The 26,741-nt window shown below is 37.6% G+C and overlaps 1 protein-coding gene across 1 annotated transcript; it reads right to left on the minus strand.

The window, feature by feature from the left end:
- Positions 1-339: 339 nt before the first annotated feature.
- Positions 340-20,914, minus strand: LOC115225983 (adhesion G-protein coupled receptor G2-like). The gene is made up of 5 exons (XM_029796957.2): positions 20,618-20,914; positions 13,335-13,479; positions 11,489-11,561; positions 4,685-5,064; positions 340-938 (listed from the first exon to the last, which is right to left on the minus strand). The coding sequence occupies exons 1-5, from the start codon at positions 20,759-20,761 to the stop codon at positions 928-930; spliced, it is 753 nt and encodes a 250-aa protein (XP_029652817.2). The 5' UTR covers positions 20,762-20,914; the 3' UTR covers positions 340-927.
- Between the last annotated feature and the right edge of the window lie 5,827 nt (positions 20,915-26,741).

Here is a 26,741-nt window from a genome sequence, read left to right on the forward strand (position 1 = left end):
CCGTTAAGTTATTCTATCGATCTCGTTTTGCAAACCGCTAAGTTACTTTATCGATCACCTTTGGCGAACCGCTAAGTTATTTTATCGATCTCCTTTGGTGAACCTCTAATTTATGGATGTCAGCCATAAACCAACATGTCTTGTAATATTTACACTTACAAAGCGGTGAGATTGCTGAAACGTTAGCACGCCGGGCGAAATGCTTACCGGTATTTCGTCTGTCTTTACATTCTGAGTTCAAATTCCGCCGAGGTCGACTTTGCCTTTCATCCTTTTGGGGTTCGATAATTTAAGTAACAGCTGCGTACTGGGCTCGATCTAATCGACTGGTTTCCTCCCCCAAAATTTCGGACCTTGTGCCTAGTGTAGAAAAGAAATATATGCACTTCCATCCTGTCAGCTGAATATTTCCATCATTTAGGTTTTCCAGAAGATTTAGTGGAATGTTGAAAATAAGTGACGCAATTACTGCTTCTTTAAACGGTATTTGAAGTTAAACGGAAGCATTACAGTATTTCATTTCAAAAACACAAAGAGGTAATAGTAAACCAGATTTAATCCTTTATTGAGAAAATTGAAAGATTTCAGAGGTAAAAGAAAATTAAAAGTAAGAAAGAAAATTTTCAGTTTTTCTATGTTCCAAGGAACAATCAGGCAGTGAAACCTGTTTAGATTACATTATTATGGATTATAGTCTCTCGGTTGCATAATGTTTTATTAAAAGGTACAAATAAAGATTCTTTACAAGAAATATATTTAATATTATATATGGAGAAAATATGATCTTATGATGCAAAAATATGACCAAAGACGATTCTTGGAGGTATTCTTTATTTTCAATTTTCATTTAAAACCTTGTTTCTGCTGTTTCATCTTCTATCTGATTACCAGGCCTTCTACAACACCTTCTACCTGCTATTCTATCTTCTATCTTCTACCTGGAAACATAAGGAGAAAACGATATAAAATATAGATATATACATACATGTATAGATATACAAATATATACATATAACATTCCAATATGACATCTTATAATCGAAAGATGAAGTATCCAATACTTAGTATAATGTTTATATTTAATTCCTTTTGCCCCGAATCAAGTTCCATAAAACTATAACCCTTCGATGACCTTGCTTTCTTGGTTTCATGATATTGTTAGATGAGACTGGAGTCATTGCAAACAAGTGGTTCCTGAGACGTGGAGCCGACCATGTCCACCAGAGCTCTCCATCGCTGGTGGTCGCATGACATCCTGGTCCTATGCCAGCCTCTCTGCACCATAGTCCCATTCCAAACTTACCTCAACCAGGTGCTATGCCAGCCTCTCATCATCCTCATCCAATACCAGCTTCTTTACATCCTGGTCTTGTGCTAGCTGCTCTACATCCTAAATTCATACCATCCTCTTTGTATTCTAGTCTCTTGCCAGACTCTCTGCAACCTGGTCCCGTACCAGCCTCTCTGCTTCCTGGTCCCGTGCCAGCCTCTCTGCTTCCTGGTCTTATTCCAGGCTTTCTGCCTCCTGGTCCCGTGCCAGCCTCTCTGCTTCCTGTTCCTATTCCAGGCTTTCTGCCTCCTGGTCCCGTTCCAGCCTCTCCGCATCCTTATCCTATACCCGTCTCCCTGCATCCTGCTCCCATGCCAGCCTCTCTGCATCCTGATCCTTGAGCCAGCCTCTGTGTATCTCGATGAGGGGTTCTTATATTTCATACTCAGTTTATATGCTTCCTATCCCCTCAATTCTTATATTAATGGCTATTCTTTCTCTTCAACATAATTCAGACTGAGAATTTCTATCCACAAATTGTTGTCGCTATTTACTTTGAACATCGTTGACTTCTTTCTCTGTTCTTTCTATATTGATGTCTCTATTAGACTCGTTTTGTTTTTTCAACCTTGTTATTTCCTTCCATCAGTTAATTCAGGTATTTTCGTAATAGTCTTCTCTTGTCACGTTTAATATCATTGGCGAGTCTGGTGATTGTTTGCTCTGTATCATTCTCTTACAGTATTCTATCTGGTTGCATCACTAAAGTCAATTTTCATCTCAACTCATTACTGTATCCGACTTGACACAATTTTGACTCTCCTGCTACACGTATTAACTATGTAAGGATTATGTGGTGTGAAAGTTTGTTTCTGTTTGGTAGCTTTGCCCCACTAAAATGCAGAAATTAGGGATCTGGTTTGAAGGTGTGCCAAGGGGTAAGCTGGTGGACAACTTCACGAAGGGCATCGAAAGCCAATGAGATTATGTTGGAAATTGGTGCACAGTAATCACTCGCCATATCACGGTCCACCGATCGCGGTTTATTCTTTAAGCTTACGTCGATTCCTCTGTGGTGTTATTTTGCATTTATAATAAAATAAATATATACAAATTACAATAATAATAATAATAATAATAATAATAATAATAATAATAATAATAATAATAATAATGACATGGACTGCTCTCTCACTCAATAATAATAATAATAATAATAATGATACTAATAAAGATATACAGTACAGTACTGTTTCTACTTCGTGGGTTTTCACCCATGGCGAGGGATTTTGGCACGTAACACCCGCGATAGTCGATGGATTATTGTAATTGTTGAAGCCCAGGGTTTTGTTTTAGTAAATTACAAGAACATAAATGTGTACATTTATCGACTTACCCTTGTAAACATATAAATATATATATATGTGTGTGTGTGTGTGTGCGTGTGTGTGTGTGTGTGTGTGTGTGAGTATATACGAGGGGTGTATGAAACTTCTTGAGCCTCAAAGAAAGATAAAACAAGACTTCAAGGCTCAAAATCCTTGAAGACCCAAAGCTTTTCATACACTCCTCGTCTCTCTCTCTCTCACTCACTCTCCCCCCCTCTCTCTCACTCACTCTCCCCCCTCTCTCTCTCTCTCTATATATATATATATATATCATCATCATCGTTTAGCGTCCGCTTTCCATGCTGGCATGGTTTGGACAGTTTGACTGAGGACAGGTACGGCCAGCAACTGCACCAGGCTCCAATGCCAGCTACTCCGAGAATGTAGAGGGTACTTTCTACGTGCCACCGGCACGGGAGCCAGCCAGGGCGCACTGGCATCGACCACATTCACATGGTGCTTTTTATGTGTCACCTGACGCATCAAGGGTACTTTTAAATGGGCCTGTCATGCAACACTGGCATCGGTCATAGCTGCGATGTCACTTTAGTTGCCGGGTCGTCTCAATCACAGCATATCTCCAAAGGTCTCCGTCTCCTGTCATTGCCTCCGTGAGGCCCAACGTTCGAAGATCATGCTTCACCACCTCATCCCATGTCTTCCTGTGTCTACAGGTTCCTTTCGAAGTTGGGGTGTGGCACTTCCTTACACAGCTGTCCTCATCCATACGTAACACATAACCAAATCAGCGCAGTCATCTCTCTTGCACACCGCATTTGGTGCTTTTTATATCGAACTTTTCTCTCAGGGCGCTCACACTCTGTCAAGTAAGCACACAGACATATCCAGTGGATCATACTACCTTCATTTCTGTCAAGCCTACGCATCTCCTCAGCAGTAATGACCCATGTTTCACTCCTGTAGCATATTAGTTCGCAAACACGCATCATGCAGTCTACCTTTCATCCTGAGCTAGAGGTCCTTAACTGCCAGCAGAGGTAGGAGTTCCCTGAACTTTGTCCAGGCTATTCTTATTCTAGCTTCTACACTCTCAGAGCAACCACCCCCACTACAGACTTGGTTACCTAGGTAACGGAATCTATCAACTACTTCTAGCTTTCCCCCCTGGTATGTGATGGAATCTGTTTCCTATACATCTTCAGTGTTTGTTGCCCCTGTGCATCCGCCACACACAAAAAACTATCTTTCCGACTAACTTTCGTTTGATATTGATGCACATCTTGTGTGTCCATAGCTTACACCGGGTACATCGTATGGAGTTTCTACCCACGCCTTTTCTAAAGATCGCCGTCTACCTAAAGGGATTTGGGGCCTGTCAACCTTCCTACTTACTAAGACTTTGGGTTTTGCTAGGTTAAACCTAAGGCCCTTCGATTCTAGATCTTGCTTCAATACCCTAAACTTCGTCTCTAGTTCTGGTAGTGACTCGGCTATTAAAGCAAGGTCAGATATACATACATACATATATATATATATATATATATATATATATATTATGAGAACAAGAGTTTGGCATACTGCCACATTAAATACGTGTAACTACAACCAAATATGTGTTGAGTGTTACTTTTGTCATTTGTACACTTATTTCTATGTCTATGTATGTATTTATACATTTATGCATTTGTATATACGTATGTGTGCATATGTATGTGCCTATATATACAGAAAACATATATAGATTCTGCCGTTGCAGCTGACGACAAAAATGATGATAATGATGATGATGATGATGATGATGATTGATGATGATGATGATGATGATGATGATGATGATGATGACGATTATGATGATGATGATGATGACGATTATGATGATGATGATGATGATGATGCTGATGGTGATGATGGTGGAGACGACAACGGTTTTGATGTTTTTGATGACGTCTATCGGTCAAAAAGTGACAGCGTTGCTGGAAATAATTTTAGTGATAATCCCCGTCAATATTGTTGTGAATTTTGATGGCGGAATGAATAAAGAAACACAAAAACAAATCCTACTTACTTCTGCCGATGGGGAATGTCGTTCTCTTTCGTGTAGTTACATACTTTATGATGACATCTCTGGTGTCCTTCTTGCATACACAATAAAATATAAAGATAAACGTTCCTTGAAGAGTGTTGAAGATTACAAAGAGGAATTCAAACACTTCTGTTGCTTCGTTAACAGCAAAGAATGCAAAGACCCAGGTGAGTCCCAGAAGGAAAACCAAACCAACGAAGCCAACAACACGTACTTTTCTTCTTTTGTGTCCAAGTTTCTTGTTACTTTTCTTTAAAATAATGCGCCAGATAATGAGAATGAATATCGTAATGTTGAAGATGAGAATTGTCACCACAGGACCCAGGAAAGTAGCATAAAAGTGGTGCTCAGATAGCCAACAACTACAAAGAAAGAGAAAGGCAATGAAGAACATATATCTGTCAAATGTTCATGCAATAAAATGAAGTGTCACAGAGGCGTTAAGGTGAAGCGAGTTTGATCTCAAACGAAACGAAGAGACATTTTCTTACTTGCAATTTATAATGTACATTCGTGACTAAAATATTTTTAGCGATCCAGAAACACCCAGAAACAAATACACACATTCTGACATACGCACACACGCACACACACACACACACACATACACACACACACACACACACACATACACACACACACATACAAGGGCACACACATACAAGGGCACACACACACAAGGTAAGATAGATAGATGAACTGGGAGAGAGTGAGAAAGAGAAAGATGTAGAAAAGTTAATTTTTAAAACATTTAATGTAATTTCTCATATTTTCGTATGAGTTCCTTGCACTTTAGAAATTCGTAGTCTCATCTTCATGATGAAGTACTATTGACGTGCATTGTATCTTCTTTGTATGTGAGCAAAATAAATTTGAAACTTTGATCTTTAGGTTTATATATTACCGTCAAAATGGTCTCGTAAGAAGATATGACAAACTTGATTAATAAAAAGATATAAACTACAGCACACAGCAGGCTTTCAACGCAACACAAAAATTTAATAATACCAAAAGCATATTAATAATAGTAATAATAATATTTTCTACTCTAGGCACAAAGTCTGAAATTTGGGGATGCTGGTAGTCGATTACATCGACCCCAGTATTTCACCGGTACTTAATTTATTGACCCCGAAGGGATAAAAGGCAAACTCGACCTCAGCAGAATTGAACTCAGAACGTCAAGTTGGACGAAAGCATTTCGCCACTCGTGCTAACGATTCTGCCAGCTCGCCGCCTTTTGTAATAATAATAATAATAATAATAATATAATAATAATAAAATAATAATAATAATAATAATAATAATAATAATAATATAATAATAATAATAATATGGAGTGGGAGAGCAGTGCATGCCAGCAAAGTGACACTGGGGTGAAATATACGAAGTCCAGTATACCCATCATGACTACCCGTTTGATAAGGGTACACCAGGCACATGCATCATAACCATATGGTGATCTCATATCAAGATATAGAGCACATGACCTTGCAGGTGGGGCCCAGTAAGCCACTTCCTGGTACTGCATCAGGGCATTTTATTATTATTATTATTATTATTATTATTATTATTATTATTATTATTATTATTGTTGTTGTTGTTGTTATTCAATCGGATGATGATGATGACGACGACGACGACAACGATGATGATGATGATAATAATAATAATAATAATAATAATAATAATAATAATAATAATAATGATAATAATAATAATAATAATAATAACAACAACAACAACAATAATAATAATAATAATAATAACAACAACAGCAATAATAATAATAATAATAATAATAATAATAATAATAACAACAACAACAATAATAATAATAATAACAACAATAACAACAACAATAATAATAATAATAATAACAACAATAATAATAATAATAATAATAATAATAATAATAACAACAACAACAACAATAATAATAATAATAATAATAATAATAATAATAATAATAATAATAATAATAATGATAATGATAATGATAATGATAATAATAATTATAATAGCAACAGCAATAATAAATGCCCTGATTGGAAGTATTATCATGTACATTGGTATAAAAGATGGTCTCCAATACCTCCAATTCTGCTCAATACCACAGATTTTCTAGTCAGTTACTTGACTTTAACCAGTTGAGCATGTCCGTTAGTGGATGACGATACGTACATCTCTGATCACGAGCAGAATTAGTGGGGGAGCATCATAGCCATATATTGAAGACAATTCTTGGGGATTTGGATAATTCACCTCTGGAAACATAGGTGTTTCATTCAACATCCTTAAACAACCTTTACTCAGGGACCTTTTGAGCTGGACGGGTTACTCAACCTGAGGAAAATTCCGACTGGGCCCCCACCTGCAAGTTCATGCGCTGTTCATCTTGATATGAGATCACCATGTCACGCACATATGGTTGTAATGAATGTGCTTGGTGTCCTCTTATCAGATGAGTAGTCATAATGAATATACTGGGCTTCGTAAATCTTACCCCAGTGTTACACTTGATAATATGCACTGTTCTCTCACTCAATAATAATAATAATAATAATAATAATAACAATAATAATAATAATAATAATAATAATAATAATAATAATAATAATAATAATAACAATGATAATAATAAGACCCCATAACAAAACGTACTGATACAATACAATATCCCCCCACGCACATAAATACTGCACACACCACTCCACCAGCGCAAAGGTACGATGGGCGTTTAATAAGTAATGCCCCTGATCCACTTCCCATAGCAGAAGAGGAACGAAACTTGGCACAGCTATTAGTCTTTTTTTACATAGGAACCACCCAGAGTTACGCATTTCTTCCATCGTTTGATGCAGCTCTGGAGACTGTTTTTCTAGAAGACCCCAGCCTGGTTCTCCAACCACGCTGGGACTTCAGAAATCAAGGCTGCATCATCTGGGAAACGCTTCCCTTTCAAAAGCAACTTCATGGCTGGGAAGAGGTGAAAATCAGAGGGTGCAAGGTAGGAGTTCATAGCCGCACGCCTGTGCTTCTGATCTGGTGACACGCGAGTTGTGGACCGGAGCGTTGTCCTGCAGGAGGAGGATGCCTTTGCTGATCTTGCCCCGCCTCTTGATTTTGATAGCTTCTCTTAATTTCCTCAAATAGGAGCATAATAGGCTCCTGTAATTGTGGTACCCTTTGCCAGGAAATCTGTCATCACTACTCCGTCCTGGTCCCAGAAGACTGTGAGCATGAACTTGCCAGCAGAGGGTTGCGCCCTTGCCTTCTTTGGAGGGGGTGAGTCACGGTGCTTTCACTGCATTGACTGGGCTTTGGTCTCTGGATTATCGTGATGGACCCAGGTTTCATCCTGTGTAATCAGTCTTTTGAAAAATTTTGACTCATCTTCTTGGCACATCTCCAAATTCATCCTCGAGCACTCGACGCGTTCTTGCTTCTGGAAAGGCGTGAGCAACCTGGAAATCCATCTGACAGACACCTTTTGCATATGTAAATGGTCATGAATGATAGTTTCCACAGACCCGGTACTAATTGTGACCTGATGGGTTATTTGGCGAATTGTTATGCGTCGATCTTCCAAAATGGCAGCCTCAACTTGACGGACAGATGCCTCATCAATGGCAGAAGGGGGCGACCAGATCTGGGAGCTGTTTCCACGGAGTTCCGACCATATTTGAATTCACGATGCCAGCGTTTTACAAGGTCATATGATGGGGCATCATCACCATGAGTTACTTTCATTTCATCAAAAGTCTCCCGTGGTGTGCGTCCTTTCACAAAAACCGGATCACTGCTCGACACTCAACAGGCTCCATTTCACACTTGATAATTAGTTCAGAGCTGTAATTTGCCACTTAATCTATAGAGATACGAATAATTGCACATGCAAAATTTCAGCTAGATCAAACAAATGCAAGTGGGTCAGGGGCATAACTTATTGAACGTCCCTCGTACAACAAATAATGCAATAGAAAGCTGCTTGAAACTTTCAGATGTCGAGAAATAATAGTGGCGATGACACTGGTGAAGAACGTTACCTTACCTCAGTTTATGACGGAGAAGAGTTCCCGAAAACTCTGGTTGTAACAGCGAAAATGAAGCTAGACCTTTAAGAGAAGACTTCTCGCGCAGCAGTGGATCAGTTAAGAGGCAGACTGACAATAGCTGTCATCCTAATATAGCATCAGCAGATAATAGAACAAAGAGGAGGAAGTGGACCAGCAAAGAAAACAGGATAGTGATACAGTGCTACTTGCAAAGTAAACCTAAAAGAAGGGGACATAGGAAACGGATGTTAACACTTTGAGTAGAGAAGGGTATGTTTAAAGTGACTGAGCAGAGATTAGTTGGTCAAGCTAATGCTATTAGAAGGAAATGGATGGCAGAATTAGAGGTAGAAAAGATCACAAGAGAACTGAATAAGAAAAACCAAGCAGTGTGAAAGACAAAGAGCAACATAGGTACATCCCAACCAAGGAAGAACCTAAAGAAAAGTAATAATAGCACTATCAATAAGGAAGGGACAACTGGCACCAACGACCAAAGTGATTTAAGTGAGAAAGATGAGAAGATTTTAGATGAGTTGCAGAAAATAATGAGTTAAGAAGTGAGAAAAAGACTGCCAGCATTAAAAGGCGCCAAGTGAAGGAAGCTGCTAGAAATGACTAGGAAAGTAGATTCTGTTATCAGTAGGATAGATACTAAAACAATAAGGGACACTAACTTATTGATTTATGCAGGAGTGGTGGTAGTCACCAGAAGATTAGATATCTCACAGGGAATGATTTAAAAAGAGCAAATGTGGAAAAGGAAACTACAAAATAAAGTGAAGACTCGAAGACAAGATCTGAGTAGAATAGAAGTTTGGAAACTGAAGAAATTGGGAAACACAAGATGCAAATCTTGCCTCGAGGAAAGGTACTTTAGTCAAAGAGAAAGGATTCGGAACAATAATAGAAGAGTTAATTAAAGAAAGTGAGGGAAGAAGTAGTGAGTGAGGAGCAGCAGAGCTAAGGTTAACAAGTACATTAACGATTCGTTTTGTGAATGTGAAGATTAAATCTCAGCGTTCAGTCCGGTAGTAAAACCTTTGTAATTAAGGATTTTAAGTAATACATTTTTAAGGATTCATAAAAGAATGTAAATTATTGGTAAATTTAGTTTGTTGGCAGGCTGGCATTATTTAGGGTTTTCCCCTGGTTTATATTGGGATGGTTTTGGGTATTACTTAAGCAGGTCATAGTGTTATTAGTATGGAAACTGTGTTAATCTGAAATGTTAATGTTCATAAGAAGCTGTAGCAAGTTGTAAATGTTATTGGTCAGCATATTTGTCTCTGGGAGTCATTGTCTGGAAATTCTTTGCCTGCTATTTCGAAATTTTAACTCTTGTGTTTAGGAAATTGAAGTTTGTAGGCTATTTTTCATCGATATTTCTTCTTCAAATAACATATTGTTTGGACTTATTAAAATGTGCAAAAAGTCGACATTATAATAAATGAGTAAGAAATTCCATGTCAGATTAAGCTTCTATCCTCCTCGCATATATGCATGTGTGTGTTTGGAGGCGAGTGCACTTTTGTGGGAAATTCTGCTAAAATTTTGGCAATCTTGGATCATTTCTGCAGAACCTGTTTAGTATACAGCTGTACAACCAGTTTTTTATGCGTATTTTGGAGGTAGTTAATGATGAAAGTGGAAATTGGATAAGGAAGGTGATGAGGTATTTTTATATTCAACCAATAGATTAAAGAATTACTTTCATGTTTCAGTGTTTGTAAAATTTTGTGTCTAAATGGGGAGATTAATTTGGAGTTTCGATTCAGAATTTGTTTTTTCTAATGTCTTCATTTTTTATGTCCATAAGTGTTTGGGTAGTGATGTATCATTTTCTTGTCTGAATTGCGAAACGTGTGAATGTGTGCGTGCACGCGCGTCTGTGTGCCGGTGTGTGTGTATGTGTGAGTGTTTGCGTCTGTGTGCGTGAGTGTATGTGTGAGTTTGTATTTTGAACCGATTTGTGGTAGACCCTATATATGTATATGTACTATTTGGTGTCATGTTCGTGGTAAACTGAATCAGAGTAATATTTCAAAAGAATGTCATCTTCTATTCATCATCGTCATCATCATCATCAGCAGCAGCAGCATCTTCGCCATTATCATTATCTTCCTCCCGTCCCTTCTCCTCCTTTTCCACATCATCATTTCTGTACGTCTGTTTTTCCATGCTTAACACGCCCTAGAAAGATCTCCCCGACACAGGTGCCTCTCTATTTGTTACAACCAGCATCTCTGGATGTTTTCTCCACTCCTTCCCATGTCTTCTTGAGCTTTCTACTTTCCCAGCTTTCTTCTTTATAGCGATATCCAGGCACTTCTTTACACACATGTCACCATCCATCCGTATATTTACGCCCAGTTATTCGTTTGTAAAATCATAAGACTTCGAAACCGACATACAAACATTTCCAGCAGGAATATGAAGTTATTACAAGTGAACATCTTCCGTTCACTTAAATTCTAGGACGAATCAATACGATACAAGTTACCCGTTGGACTCTTCATCACTAAATTCAGGTTTATGGATGCAATTGGTCAGTGATGTGCCTTTGAGGAACTTATCTAACAACGAGAACCTCCATATCGGTTTGACCTGACACATTATGACACTAGTGTGCCAACAAATTCCATATAAACGTTTAAGTCCTAAGACTGGTTGAGGGTCTCTTTACAGTTTGTCCTTTATGAGGTGAACGAAACAGAAAAATACTTACGCTTGTCCAATTTTGACGTAACCGTCTGTGTAGTTAACTAGCAGTGCAGTTAGAACAGCCACAGCTGGAAAACCTGACAACAATATTTACAGAAATCAATATAAATTTGTCGATATTTCAACATCTCATCAATTTACCAATCTATTCAATCCCAAATCATGAATATTTACCCCACTACCTTTTTGATAATAATCAAATTATTCATCTGTCTTTATTCTTGACTCAACCACTATGTTCATCAAGTTAAAATAAATATCTTATTCCATAACTCATTAAGTTAATTAGCTAATTGATATCTTCCTTGTTTCAGGTTATGTTAAAACAACTTTTCTTTTTGTGGCAACCTCTAAAACATATTTTCAGTTTCCTTTGTTTATGACAGAAGTGAAAATATTGCCAAGAGGGAACACATATATGGACAATTGGTCTGCTAGAAATAGTAACCTAATGTTTCAGGAATAATACTTTACTGCATTTAAGAAAAGGAATGACGTGTTGGATTATGCAACCTAATATAAACTATATCTGAAAAGAGGCGATAGTTAAGTGAAGAACGTCATTGCTTATGAATTTGCAGAATTTCTCTGAAGTGAAACAGCGACAACAACATATTTTAAAGTGGTTTCGACTTAATATAATATTTGGCCCACTACCTCTTGTCTTATCTGAATAATTTGTGAAATCAAGATGAGGAATCTACATGAAATTATACAAGAAGACCGAGTGAAGGAGAAATTTGATTATTTGTTGATGGATTCGGATCAATTATGTTCGGATCTCCTTACTTCACCTAAACGGAAATATCAGCTAAGAATGTTTCCCATTAGATGTGAGTCCAGCAGATCTCTCAGTCTATGTTGTCATCGGTTCCTCTCGACTTTTCTTCAATATCTCACTCCACTTTCAACTTACGATATATACTCATCTATCACAACCTGGACATTTACGTACGTTACTCAATAAGACTACATTTGAATTGTCATGGATTTAATCCCTTCTCAAAAGAGGCCTAAGTTTCTATGCTTCCTTATATGTGTTAGAAATAGCAACTAAATTTCTTTAGATCCCATTCTCCAGTCTGGTAAACTGGAAGATCAAATTGGATAATATAATGTTTGATACATTGACAAGATAGTCATAGAACATTTTCAAGAATATGTCTGCATAATCACTTCTGAAGTAGCACTAAAGTACAATAGTGAGTAAGGGATGTTTTCACTCACGGTTCAGCGCTTCTGGATTTTACTGTGAGTCAGATTTGTAATCAAGATTGAGGTTGTTTAAAGCAATGGGATTTTAATTTCAATCGGGAAAAGTGTTTTGAAAAATTGTCAGATTGATCATGTTGTAGAGGATTGAGGACATAGAGCACTGCGCTAGATACGACTGTCGATGCTCTTTGTAAAATTAGAAGAGATTAATGCAGACAGAAAGGTGAAAAATAAACGGAACCCCAAATGGATAGCATCATCCACTTAAATAATGCTAAGGGACATGGTTTGCAGGGTTTAGTTTAGTATCCAGAGTTCAATTCTCGTCTAAGTAAACTTTTCTTTTCAACATTTTTGGTTCAATGAAATAAATAAGATCGAGAGATATACTGGGTTCGAATCATTCATGTGAATCTTTTTACACGTCAAGTAATTCTCAAATACAAAAATGAAATAACGAAAAAGGGTTGTTTTTATTTGTTTGTTTGTTTGTGTATGTGTGTGTGTGTGTGTGTGCGTGTGTGCGTCTGTGAGTGTGTCTGTGTGTGTGTGTGTGTGTGTGTGTGTGTGTGTGTGTGTGTGTGTGTGTAAGAAATAAAGTTAGAGACAGAAAAGCAGGAAAGCGTTATACATACCCCAGGCCAAAATGGAACTCCTCATCATAAAAGATGCCTGATATTTTCTGAATACCAAAACCATGCTTAGGTAGAAATGAATAGCCTCGACAGACGTCCACATGAGAGATGTCAAAAGGAAGTAGTGTAACAGAGCAGCCATTGCCTATAATAATAATAACAACAACAACATCAGATTAATGGTTTCTAATTTTGACATAGGATCTTAAATAGGTATTGCTTTGCAGTGGTGGTATATGGTTAACTATATCAATGTTAGAATACATGAATGGTATTTTAGGTTATCGAACCTAGAAAGGGAGAAATCCAAAAAGAGAACACTACAGAAATTTTAACACAAAAGAGAGACGTAAGATATTACCGTTTGATGTTTTTCCTAATCCATTACCTTGCCATTAGGAAATCATCATCATTATTATAATTATTATTATTATTAATAATAATTGATGCAGTACCAGGCAGTGGCTCTCATGGCTTCTGATCTTAACTGATTGGAAGTGTTATCATGTACATTGTTTTGTCTTGGAATAAAAGATGGGCTACAGCAAATATTCTGCTCAATACCACAGATTTGCTTGTCAGTTGTTTGACCTTAACCAGTTGAGCATGCCCCTTAGTGGCTGACGATATGTGCATCTCTGATCACGAGCAGAAGTAGTGGGAGAGCATCATAGCCATGTGTTGTGAGGGATTCTTTGGGGTTTGAATAATTCACCTCTGGAAACATGGGTGGTTCTTTCAACATCCTTAAACAACCCTTATTCAGGGACCGTTTGAGTGGGATGGGCTACTCAACCTGAAGAAAATTCTAATTGGGCCCCACCTGCAAGGTCATGTGCTGTTTATCTTGATATGAGATCACCATGTCGCGCACATATGGTTGTGATGCATGTGCCTGGTGTACCCTTATCAGACGGGTAGTCATGATGGGTATATTGGGCTTCGTATATTTTACCCCAGTGTCACTTTGATGGCATGAACTGCTCTCTCACTCAATAATAATAATAATATAATAATAATAATAATAAAATAATAATAATAATGATGATGATGATGATGATGATAATAATAATAATAATAATAATAATAATAATAATAATAATAATAATAATAATAATAATAATTATAATAATAATAATAGTAATAATAATAATCATCATAATAATAATAATGATAATAACAACAACAATAATAATAATAATGTAATGAAAATAGCGCTTTGCCGTGAGACCGGTACTTCGCTATGAGGCTAGCAGTACAACGCCAAAGAAAGTTAGTTAAACATTTCTTCTTCCAGTTTTCTTTTTTTTATCTTCTCCAAATATTCCTATCCAGCAACTGTAATGAAAAGACCGCTTCGCCACGAGGCCGACGCGCACAACCCTCCCACTCCCACCACCTATTCCCCGTATTAAAACTGGGGGCGAGGCAACTATTCGGATCTGTTTTCTTTCGGTCAGGACGTCGGCGACCAAACTGGTAACCCCTCAGAGCTTGCTCTGCGACGAGGGTGTAGGATTCTTGCTATTTTGACACCTTGCAGGAAGAAAAATAAGACCTGAATAAAGGTTGATGAACTCGTACAAGGCAACAGCCCCCAAAATAGCATACACCTAGGAGGCAGAAGCAATCATAACTGTTGAACACCCCTTCTAGGAGATGGAAACTCCCAACAGTAAACCAGGATTACATGAATCCTATATCCTAGGGTGGAGATCCTGTCAGTGATTGTGTCACGGGGGAAAATGCTGGTGGATGTGCAACCTAAAATTCACTAACCCTCACCATAAGTGCTGAAATGTCAAATAAAAATAGAAATGAGAACGGCGGGAATGAGGCCGGGACAACTTGTGAAGGTCTCTCGCCCAGCGGGCGACTCATGGGTGAGCAGCGTGGGCCCAGTCGTCATCAAGCAACTGCTAAAAGAAGGTGGACGAAAATAAATAAATGTGGCTGTAATGGAGTGTTACTTTCTGGGTAATCCGAGAGATGATAGTGAAGTACCCGTTAGGGGATCTAAGAAGAGAATGCACAGGGCATGGAGTGACAGAGGCCTATTTGAATTAAGTGAAGAAAATTTGTATGACCAAGCTAGGGGCATAGGAAAGAATGAATGGTTATCGCCAGTTGAACTAGAAAGCTTTAAGACACGGGTGTTTAGGAATAGTAAGACTAACTGTGAACAGAAGGATGAGGTAGAGAATGGAGATAGTGAAACTATGGCAGTGGAGTTAAAGGAAGAAAACGAGTTAGTGGCTGAGATTATTGGTCAGGAAAGCGATGAGAGAAACGAGAGGCAGATATCCATTTTAAATGAAATCATTGATATTTAGACCTCTGGTCAACAGAGCTTTCAAACGGGGTTTAAAAATGTAGACAGAAAGAAACTCAGTCAGGAAGATAAAAGATATCACTGGTGATATCAGGACTGACAACATCACAGACACCAACAATCTGATAAATGCAATCTCGATCTTTATAGCCCGGAAGTTAGGTTCGAAAGCCATAGGTAAATGTCAACGTAACCTGAAGGGACCATGGTGGAAAAGGAGAATAACGCAGTCTATTAACGAGACCAGAAAGCATATTAATATTCTGGGACGGGAAAAGAGAAATGAAGTTCAGCGAGAGAAATGTGTTGAGATAGAGAGGAAGTATATTGCGAAGAGAAAGGGAATCAATGTTGTGATTGAGGGATTAAAACCGAGATATGAACAGAGAATTAAACAGTATTGATTAAACAGACTTTTCAAACAAAATCAGAAACGAGTCTATCAGTAACTGGATGGGAAAGAAAACGGGGAAAAGGCCGTGAAAGATGCTGAAGAAAGTAAAAGATCCGGGTCGAACATATGGTCTGAGGAGAAACAACACGAAACTGAAGCAGAGTGGTTAAAGACACTCAAAGAGGAGAGTGGAGAGCATCAGCAGGAAGATTTGAGAATAACCGAGATTATTAGAGAACAGTATAGGAAAATTGCTAACTGGAAAGCGCTTGGCCCAGATGGGGTTCAGGGCTTTTGACATAAAAACTTGACAGCTCTGCCCAGGAGATTCTTCAGTGCGTGACAGATGGACGAAATACTGAATAGTGGTATCCAAGTACCAGCCGGGATGACAAAAGGATGAACGGTACTATGCGAGAAGGACCCAAGTAAAAGGAATGCGACTGGAAATTTTCGACCAATATCTCGTTTGCCTGAAGTGGAAAGTGATGAGTGCCATGATATCGAACAGCATCTATTAATATCTAGATGAGAACGACCTGTTACCAGTAGAACAAAAGGGCTGTAGACGTAAGAGCAGAGGAACGAAGGATCAATTACTAATCGATAAGACTATCCTGGCTAACTGCAAGAAGAGGCAAAAAATTGGCGATGGCATGGGTGGACTACAAGAAAGTATATGACATGGTCCCACACACGTGGTCTATTGAATGCCTTAAACTGTTTAAGGTCTCTCACAATATCCAGAAGTTAGTAAAAAAACTCAATGACAACGTGGAAAATTGAACTCACAGCACGTGGAGATAAATATCAAAAGAGGAATCTTTCAAGGGGACAGCCTGTTGCCTCTTCTATTTGTTGTCTGCATACTACCACTAACGATCGTTTTAAGAAAGGTGAGTATGGGGCATATGATAGACAGGGTTATAGTAAACCTGTGGTTTATGGATGACCTAAAGCTATTCGCTAAGACTGAGAAAGAAATTAAGAGCTGTACAGATGATTAGTAAAGATATTGGCATAGAATTTGGGATCGAGAAATGTGGTGTAATGATTCTCACAAGAGGGGTAAATCAGTAAAGACCATGGGATCAAGCTGGAATCTATAAAGGAGAATCTATAAAGGATAATCTGTCAAGGAGAATAAAGAAGAAATGATTGGAGCAGTGAAAATGCAGGGAATTTTAAAAGTGAACGAAGCTGTAGATCCAACACAATTTAAGAAAGACCAGAGAGAATAGATGAAGAAAATTTGGCAGGACAAGAACATCCACAGTCAGTTCTTGAAGAATAAAGTTTGATTGGAATAAAACCTGGCAATGGCTGCAGAAAGGAGACTTAAAAGGGCCCACTGATGACTCAGTGTGCAGAGATCAAGAGCGAACTCTCAGAGCAAACTACTCAAAATATCACATTGATAAAAGCACTGACTTGCCACAGTGTAGGATATGCTCTGAGATGGGAGAAAGTATAAGCCATATTGTTAGAGAGTGCTGTAAACTCGCACAACCCAAATACAAAAGGAGATACGACAATGTGGCCAGATATGTCCACTGGCTGTTGTGCGGTAAAGCAAACCTCGTGAGAGTCGAACAATGGTATGAACACAAGCCAGAAAGAGTAATGGAAAACGAACATTATAAAATACTCTGGGATTTTAACATAAAGTGTGACCAAGTCATAGAGACGAGACGACCAGATATCGTGAACATTCATAAAGATGAAAAAGAAGTAAAGATAATAGATGTTGCAATACCAGGAGATTCCGGGGTGAAATGTAAGGAAATATAAAATAATGGGAAATACCAGCGGGACGAGAGAGGAAAGTTATGGGGCACGAGGAAAGTAATGGTGATACCAGTGGTAACTGAAGCATTACGAGCAGTTTCGTAAGGCTTTGAAAAGCATATTAAGAATATTGGAGCTCCTGTCAGACTCGAGGTGATCCAGAAGACAACAGTGTTGGGTACGATTCGCATTCTAAGCATAGTATTGTCTCTACGAGGCTTGACACAGTTTGAAATCTCCTACAAGCCATCATAACAGGACTAGCAAAATATCCTGAAACATCTCACGACTAGATGCTAAAGCTCGTTGAAAACCCTGAAAAGCATAAGAAGTTTCATTCTGTTATGAAGGAGAGCCAAAAATGTTCAAGTGTTCTTATGCATAATACCCAGTTTGAACAGCATGATGGAAGTGCAGCAACTGTGGTTGCAAAGAAGGTGAAATCAATAGCAAAGCAAAATGCGTTTGAACAATTGGCTGATAGGTGGGAACAAAAAACTCTGCATGGCAAATATGTGGTGGCCCGTAGCAAACAAGCCGGTGTAGACCAGAAGCACACCCATCAGTGGCTACGGAGCCTGGAGTTCAAGGTAGAGAGTGAAGGTTTATCTTAGCTGCCCAGGATCAGAGCTTATTGACCCGGAACTATCCGGCCACTGTGATGAAAAATGATGTAGACTTCAAGTGCCGATACCGTAACGATGGGCTTAAAACAGTAGACCACCTTCTCTCCGGATGTAAGGTTTTAGCACCTGTAGAGTACAAATCAAGACATGACAGAGTTGGCCAATAATTGGATAATGTGTCGGCATTATAAAATCAAAACTGCTGACAAATGGTACAAGCACCACTTTGAGGCTGTAAGTGATGGAGAAAATGTAGATATTCTTTGGGACTTCCCAGTATGTACAGACCGGATCATCAAAGCAAATAAACCAGATATCGTTGTGAATGACCAAAGCAATAAAGTCTGTTTATTGATTGACATGAGCATACCCTGTGACCATAATATCTCGGCAAAAGAATTTGATAAGCTCGGAAAATATAAAGATTTGCTAATCGAAATCGAAAAGATGTGACATCTGAAGACGGTTACAATACCAAGGATTGTAGGAGCACTAGGAATGACCCAAAAAGGAACTGAAATCTGAAATTTAAGACCGATCCCTGGCTGTCCACCCATGCAGGAAGTGCAAGAGATTCTTTTAACTGGTACCTCACACGTTTTGAGAAGAGCATTGTCGCTGTGAATTTTCTTTCCCTTTTCCCCATTTATTTTTTATTTGTTTACTTCTTCATTTCTTATTCATTATTGTTTTTCTCTGTCTCCCCATTTTCCCTATCACATGACTTTGTAAATTAACAATGTGGTTTGTTTATTTGATTGGCCTACCACTGTATACTGTACGGTTCTCTGATCTAGGTATCAGGAAGACACTCGGTAAGAAATTGAAACAGAATTGAAAGAAGATGCTAATGAAAACAGCAGCAACAACAACAATAATAATAATAATAATATAATAATAATAATAATAATAATAATAATAATAATAATAATAATAATAATAATAATGGCTTCTGATCTTAACTGATTGGAAGTGTTATCATGTATATTGTTTTGTCTTGGTATAAAAGATGGGCTACAGCAAATATTCTGCTCAATACCACAGATTTGCTTGTCAGTTGTTTGACTTTAACCAGTTGAGCATGTCCCTTAGTGGCTGACAATATGTGCATCTCTGATCACGAGCAGAAGTAGTGGGGGAGCATCATAGCCATGTGTTGAGAGGGATTCTTTGGGGTTTGAATAGTTCACCTCTGGAAACATGGGTGGTTCTTTCAACATCCTTAAACAACCCTTATTCAGGGACCGTTTGAGTGGGATGGGTTACTCAACCTGAAGAAAATTCTAACTGGGCCCCACCTGCAAGGTCATGTGCTGTTTATCTTGATATGAGATCACCATGTCGCGCACATATGGTTGTGATGCATGTGCCTGGTGTACCTTTATCAGACGGGTAGTCATGATGGGTATATTGGGCTTCGTATATTTTACCCTAGTGTCACTTTGATGGCATGCTCTGCTCGCTCACTCAATAATAATAATAATAATAATAATAATAATAATAATAATAATAATAATAATAATAATAATAAGCCTGGTACTTATTTTGTAATCTAAGAATATCTGAAGAGGGAATATTATTCCGAAATATCATATCAAGCTATGGATAACTAAAGTACAACAGGTCTATAGCCCATTGTCTGTATTATAGTGCATTGTTGTACCGTTCAAAACTTATTCTTTACAACAATACACAATGCTTCAAGCGAACTACAATACTCTCCAATAATAATAATAATATAATAATAATAATAATAATAATAATAGACTGAAAAAATCAGAGTGATACAATAGAAGTGAAAGAATGTTGGACGTGAGGTTTATACAGAGATGTGAATTAGGACAGACGTCTAATATAAATGTGAGGGAGAGGTGTGCAAGACGTTATACAAAATATACTATTTGACGAGATCGAAAGTGATCACTTATTACTTGAAGTGACTGATAATAAAAGTTATGAAATCTTTTGGTGAAAGAGCATTGGATAAATAAAACACTGCGAAGACGTTGAGCTTGGAAGAAAAACTGGAAACAGATGTTACGCAGGGTTTTAGAGGATGAAATCTATTTGAGATAAAAGATTGTTATTCATAACGTTTAACATAATACAAAATACGTAATGGTTTAGAAGTCTTTTCGCTTACCTTACAAACAGCCATTGCTTGTACGTATGGTTGCATCCCGACAACGAAGATAAGATTAGAGACAGCTAAAGGAACGCACAAGCTTATTAAAATCTTTGAAGTCATTAAATCCCTTAACTTTCTGAAATAATAAAAAAAATCCATATTTCATTTGTTGAAGTAGAAGTCTCTAAAACAAATCACTGAATGCGAAAATAATAATTACAACCGTGTGTAGCGATGAGGGTCAGTTAGAATATAAATGGTATCTTGAAATCAATAAATATTTAACCTGTAGTTGTGTGGTAAGATTTTTGCTTCCCAACACATGGTTCCGGGTTCAGTCCCACTTCGTAGCACCTTGGGCAAGTGTCTTCATTTATAGTCTCAGGTAGATCAAAGCCTATTGTGAGTATTTGGTACGCGGAAACGGAAGAAACTTATCGTATATATATATATATAATATATATATATATATAATATATATATATATATATATATGTGTGTGTGTGTGTGTGTGTGTGTGTGTGTGTGTGCGTGTGTGTGTGTGTGTATGTGTATGTATGTGTGTGTAGTGTCTTTGTGTCTGTTTGTCCTCCACCACTGCATGTAAACCAGTATTTGTGTGTTTATGTCCTCGTAACGTAGCTGTTCGTCAAAAGTCACTGATAAAATAAGTACCAGGTTTAAAATAAAAATAAATACTGAGGTTTATTCTTTCGACTAAAATTCTTCAGGGAAGTGCTGCAGCATGGCCACAGTCTAACATTTTAAACAAGTAAAAGATAAAGAAAGATATTATGCGTCTAGACGAGGCGTAGAACATGTGAGTAAAATGGCTTAAACCATTCTGCTTGGTACTTATTGTGCTGAGTGGTTGTTTATGATAGGAATTCTTTGCAGTCAAGGAACATGTCTTCTTCCTCTCTCTCTCTCTCTCTCTCTCTCTCTCTCAAACATACACACATACGCACACCACACACAGATAAATAGAGATTGTTCATAATGAAGGAATTATTTGAGATTACATAGTGTTTGAAGCCTTCCAACGATTCCGAGAAATCCTCCACAGCTTGAGGTTTTGTTTAAAGGACAAAAGTGAGAGGTGGCGGGGTCAGATTTTAGATGGCAGACGAGTCAGAGGATGGTGCATTGTAGAGGCAGCGATGTAGGGTAGTTGGTAAGGGGAGAGAACAGTATTCAACAGACAGTTCTAAACATCGTGTCGTAAATACAATGTCTTCGAGGACAGAAAAGAAAGGATCAGCCGAACTAGTTTCATTTCTGTTTTAGAATCACCTCAGTGACTAAATACCCTCTTTAAATCGCCACAGACACACAATTTATATATGAAAGATTTAAGGAAATGTACTGGACTGATTTGCATAAAGCCCGTATTATTGGCAAATAGTTTGATTAAAGATTTTTGTGTATTAATGGTTTTAAGAACGTGAACACATACACATATGCATATAATGCATGCTTGTTGGTATTTACCGAATATGAGGTAAAAGATTTAATTTTTCAAGTCTATAAATTGTTTATGGCAATAGTCATAATTTTAAATTTCTAAAAATTCACCTGAAATATTTTGTTAAGCAATTTTAATATAAGTTGTTTTACTTATCAAGGAATTAGCACTTTTCCAACGAAACTAGATAAATAAAACCTTCGAACAGAGACGATCAGTGGCGACACCTGCTGGGTCTGACTTCGCTACATTGACAAAGGGCAAATACCCTGAAACGCGTCTGTAGCTGTCTGACTGGCAGTGTGAAGCGGCTGACCTCCCTTGTTCGAAGGTTATAATGGACACAGTTTGTGTGTCAAATAGCTAGCTTAAGGCGATGGCCTCATGGAGCTAATCAGCGACAGCTTTAGTCTTATATCTATAAGACTGCCATATTAATATGGCGATAACAATTAATTTTCAGTAACATAATTTTAGAGAGACTTAGTAATTTTAATATTTCTATTATATATATATATATATATATATATATATATATATATATATACATCTTTATATATATATATGTATATATGTATATGTATATATATATATAATTCATATCCATTTAATTGAAGGAAAGAAAATGGAGAGTTGAATATATATACATATATATATATAGAGAGAGACAGGCAGACAGATAGATAGATATGTATACATATATATGTACGTGTGTAAGTATATATGTGTATGTGTATGTATAGTCCATTGATAACAGCGTGTCAGAAGACTTAGATATTTCTGTTTAGGGGCAGGAAATATAGGACACGTTGTAGCAATTGCAGACATTCTAAACATCTCAAGTGCCCTTCCACAATGCAGAAGTGCTCGCATCGTTGGGAGGGTTTGCTCTTACACTTAGACACGCGTGCATACACATAAACACATACATACACACACTTACACTCATACACACATACATATAATACACTACAGATATGTACATTGCATACACACATATACACACCAGATACGCATATATTCTGAGACACACCCAAATGAAATTCATCAAGCTGAATGACAAATATTCAATCACCTTCAAATTCTAACAACTTCACCTCATCTTACTTCAAAAAACAACTATAATAAGGAAAGCAGCTTATTCATTAGCTAAAATAATTGTTACAAAAGTAAGTAATTATTAAGCCCTTCATTGTCTATAAAATTCTTATAAACTCCAAATTTAACATATTTTTTATCGAAATGTCGTTCTTAAATATCTTTTATTAGTTAACAATTCAACTTGAAGATTTAATCGCAGAACTAATTTTCATTCACTGAGACATCTTACATTGCGCGATAGAGTTTTTTAACATCGCTGTTTTTATTTCTGGATATATGAAAGTTGCGCAAATATTTGCAGCTACACTTTCTACAGAAAGTTTAATCAGGCATCAACCAAACCGTATTGATTCCAGTATCCTTCCATATTTGTTGAGTTCTGTTGAAGAAATCCAAAGCTGATTAGAATTTGTGATAATAATCAGCTTTTGATTTCAAAAGCGATTGTAATTCCTTACACCATTTCTACCAAATACGAGGGGCGTTCAATAAGTAATGCCCCTGACCCACTTCCCATAGCAGTAGAGCAATGAAATTTGGCACAGTTAATAGTCTTTTTCTACATAAAAACTACCCAGAGTTACGCATTTCTCCCATCGTTTGATGCAGCTCTGGAGACCGTTTTTATAGAAGACCCCTCCAACCACGACGTGACTTCAGAAATCAAGGCTGCATCATCTGGGAAACGCTTTCCTTTCAAAAACAACTTCATGGCTGCGAAGAGGTGAAAATCAGAGGGTGCAAGGTCAGGAGAGTAGGGGGATGGGGGAAGAGTTCATAGCCGCATGCCTGTGCTTCTGATCTGGTGACACGCGAGTTGTGGACCGGAGCGTTGTCCTGCAGCAGGAGGATGCATTTGTTGATCTTGCCTCGCCTCTTGATTTTGATAGCTTCTCTTAATTTCCTCAAAAGTGAAGCATAATAGGCTCCTGTAATTGTGGTACCCTTTGCCAGGAAATCTGTCATCACTACTCCGTCCTGGTCCCAGAAGACTGTGAGCATGACCTTACCAGCGGAGGGCTGCACCCTTGCCTTCTTTGGAGGAGGTGAGTCACGGTGTTTCCACTGCATTGACTGGGCTTTGGTCTCTGGATCATAGTGATGGACCCAGGTTTCCTCCTGTGTGATCAGTCTTTTGAAAAATTTTGACTCATCTTCTTGGCACATCTCCAAATTCATCTTCGAGCACTCGACGCGTTTTTGCTTCTGGAAAGGTGTGAGCAACTTGGTAATCCATTTGGCAGACACCTTTTGCATGTGCAGATGGTCATGATGATAGTTTCCACAGACCCGGTATTAATCTTGACCTCATGGGCTATTTGGCGAATAGTTATGCGTCGATCTTCCAAAATGGCAGCCTCAACTTGACGGACAGATGCCTCATCAATGGCAGAAGGGGTGACCAGATCTGGGAGCTGTTTCCACAGAGTTCTGACCATGTTTGAATTCACTATGCCAGGGTTTTACAAGGTCATATGATGGGCATCATCACCATAAGTTACTTCATTTCATCAAAAGTCTTCCGTGGTGTGCGTCCTTTCAAATACAAAAACGGATCACTGCTCGCCACTCAACAGGCTCCATTTCACACTTGACTCAGTTCAAACACCTGTAAATCAGTAACCACAATTATTTCAGAGCTGTAATTTGCCACTTAATTCATAGAGATATGAATAATTGCACATGCAAAATTTCAGCTAGATCAAACAACTGCAAGTAGGTCAGAGGCATTACTTATTGAACGTCCCTCGTATATACAAGCATTATCTTCTTTCCATTCAAGTATTTCCTCCGAATTTGTTACTTCATAACTTTCAGGAAAGTAGGTTTTTTTTTTTTAGTAAATTTCTCTTCAGATAACTTTTAGATGATGTAAACTATATTGGAATTTGGTTTTCATCCTAAATTCCCGTTTTGATGATGTAGAATACAATTAAGTTTGGAAAATTACTTTTGAGGCCTATTCCACTTTTTTTCTTCTGGGATTTGTTAAATGTATTTTTTTCATAAAATGCATTTTTTCATAGATATTGGCAGTTTTTGAAATAAAACGAATAATCAGCTTTGAATTTGTTGATATGGCTATTTGGAATCCTATGATTCTTGCTATTTCTAGCATACTAAATAAGGATGGGCTCCCTTTGTGTTTGTTTAAAAAGGGAGCCATAAATTTAAGTCAACATAACAGCCGATTTCTTCATGAAATCTAACACTGTCTTTGAATGTTTTGTATTATTCCGAATTTGTTTACCGAGCGGGTAAATACGATGAAACGAATAAAAGATAGAAATGAAAATTAGTCGTAACATACCAGAAAGTTTACACAAATCGGGAATCAAATGTGGGAACATAATTCAGCAACTGCAATTAGTAGTATTAATAGCAGAGACAGAATCACTAGTTTCAGCATTATATTGTTCTATGCTTTTTCTGAATTATCAAACTATAAACTAATTCTACTTAAATACACAAAGTAGATTATCCTCCCTCCTTTTCTTTTTTCGTGTCATCATAGCAGTGGTCACTTACAAAATCCTACACTAAAGTATCTGTCCAGTTTATATTCTGGAATTCTTTCCTAACCCATGTGTTTCCTGCAAACATCAACCACATCGAACTTACCAGCCTCTCTATTTGTATTTAAACAGTTTATAAAAGAAAATAGAAATTGAAATGCTTACTTGAAACAAACGTGAATTATCACTGTAAGAACAAGACAGACAAATGATAATCCACAGCCAATACTGGATATAATAGATAAGGATTTATCATTTTTCCTATCGTCTTCATTCCTGTAGACATCCTACAATAGAAACAAACAACAATAGTTTAGCTCCTCTTCGTCCTCTTTTCTCATATGTTAGTTAACACTTATATAAAGGAATGTGTACAATCTTGGTGTAGGAGATGAGGACGACTGCATGCTGTATTATTAATGTTCCTTACAACGCTGACAATAATAGAGACAATATCAGTGACCTGACTGTTTAATCTACGTCCTTGGAATATCAGTAGAACGCGTATGGACTTAACTAACATGTTTAGTAGTTCAGCTTTTCCTTCAGGCTGGAATATTTACCATAGACAGGGGAATGGTTTACTGTTGTAGGTAGCAGAGGTATTAACAGGCAGGTATTGGATAGATGTATATTCTATGTATATTGCTGACATGAAAGTCTGGGGTGAAGAAATCCCATGAACGAGAGGAAATATCTTGTAGCAGAATTATGAAGAGACCAAAGTTTAATGTCTGAGCAACAAACACACCTCAACATAAATGAAGAGATTTAAATTAAGAAAGATGACCCTGACCATCTCTACGCCATTCACTTCAATGCTGGAGGAATCGCCATGCATTGCATTAAGAATGGTGGCTTCGTACATCTAAAAGCCATCATCCTGAGTATAAACTCTAAACAACAGCAATGGCAACAAAAACAACAGCGACATTTTACAATATATCAACCTTATATATTTACCAAGATAGCCTCCAACACAAAGTCTTGTGGATATGTTATTGTAAAACACTTTAAAATTATTGATGCATTTACATAACTGTCAAATTACAAGTAA

This window comes from Octopus sinensis, linkage group LG29 (assembly GCF_006345805.1).
Source record: "Octopus sinensis linkage group LG29, ASM634580v1, whole genome shotgun sequence".
NCBI classification, from domain to species: domain Eukaryota; kingdom Metazoa; phylum Mollusca; class Cephalopoda; order Octopoda; family Octopodidae; genus Octopus; species Octopus sinensis.

Bases quoted from the DNA above. Each gene is read 5' to 3' on its own strand.
- LOC115225983 (XM_029796957.2), bottom strand. From the start codon at position 20,761: ATGGATTTTTTTTATTATTTCAGAAAGTTAAGGGATTTAATGACTTCA. The intron at 13,480-20,617 runs GTAAGCGAAAAG...TTATTATTATAG, and splicing joins AAGCAATGGCTGTTTGTAAG to GCAATGGCTGCTCTGTTACA. The intron at 11,562-13,334 runs GTATGTATAACG...TATTGTTGTCAG, and splicing joins GAGTTCCATTTTGGCCTGGG to GTTTTCCAGCTGTGGCTGTT.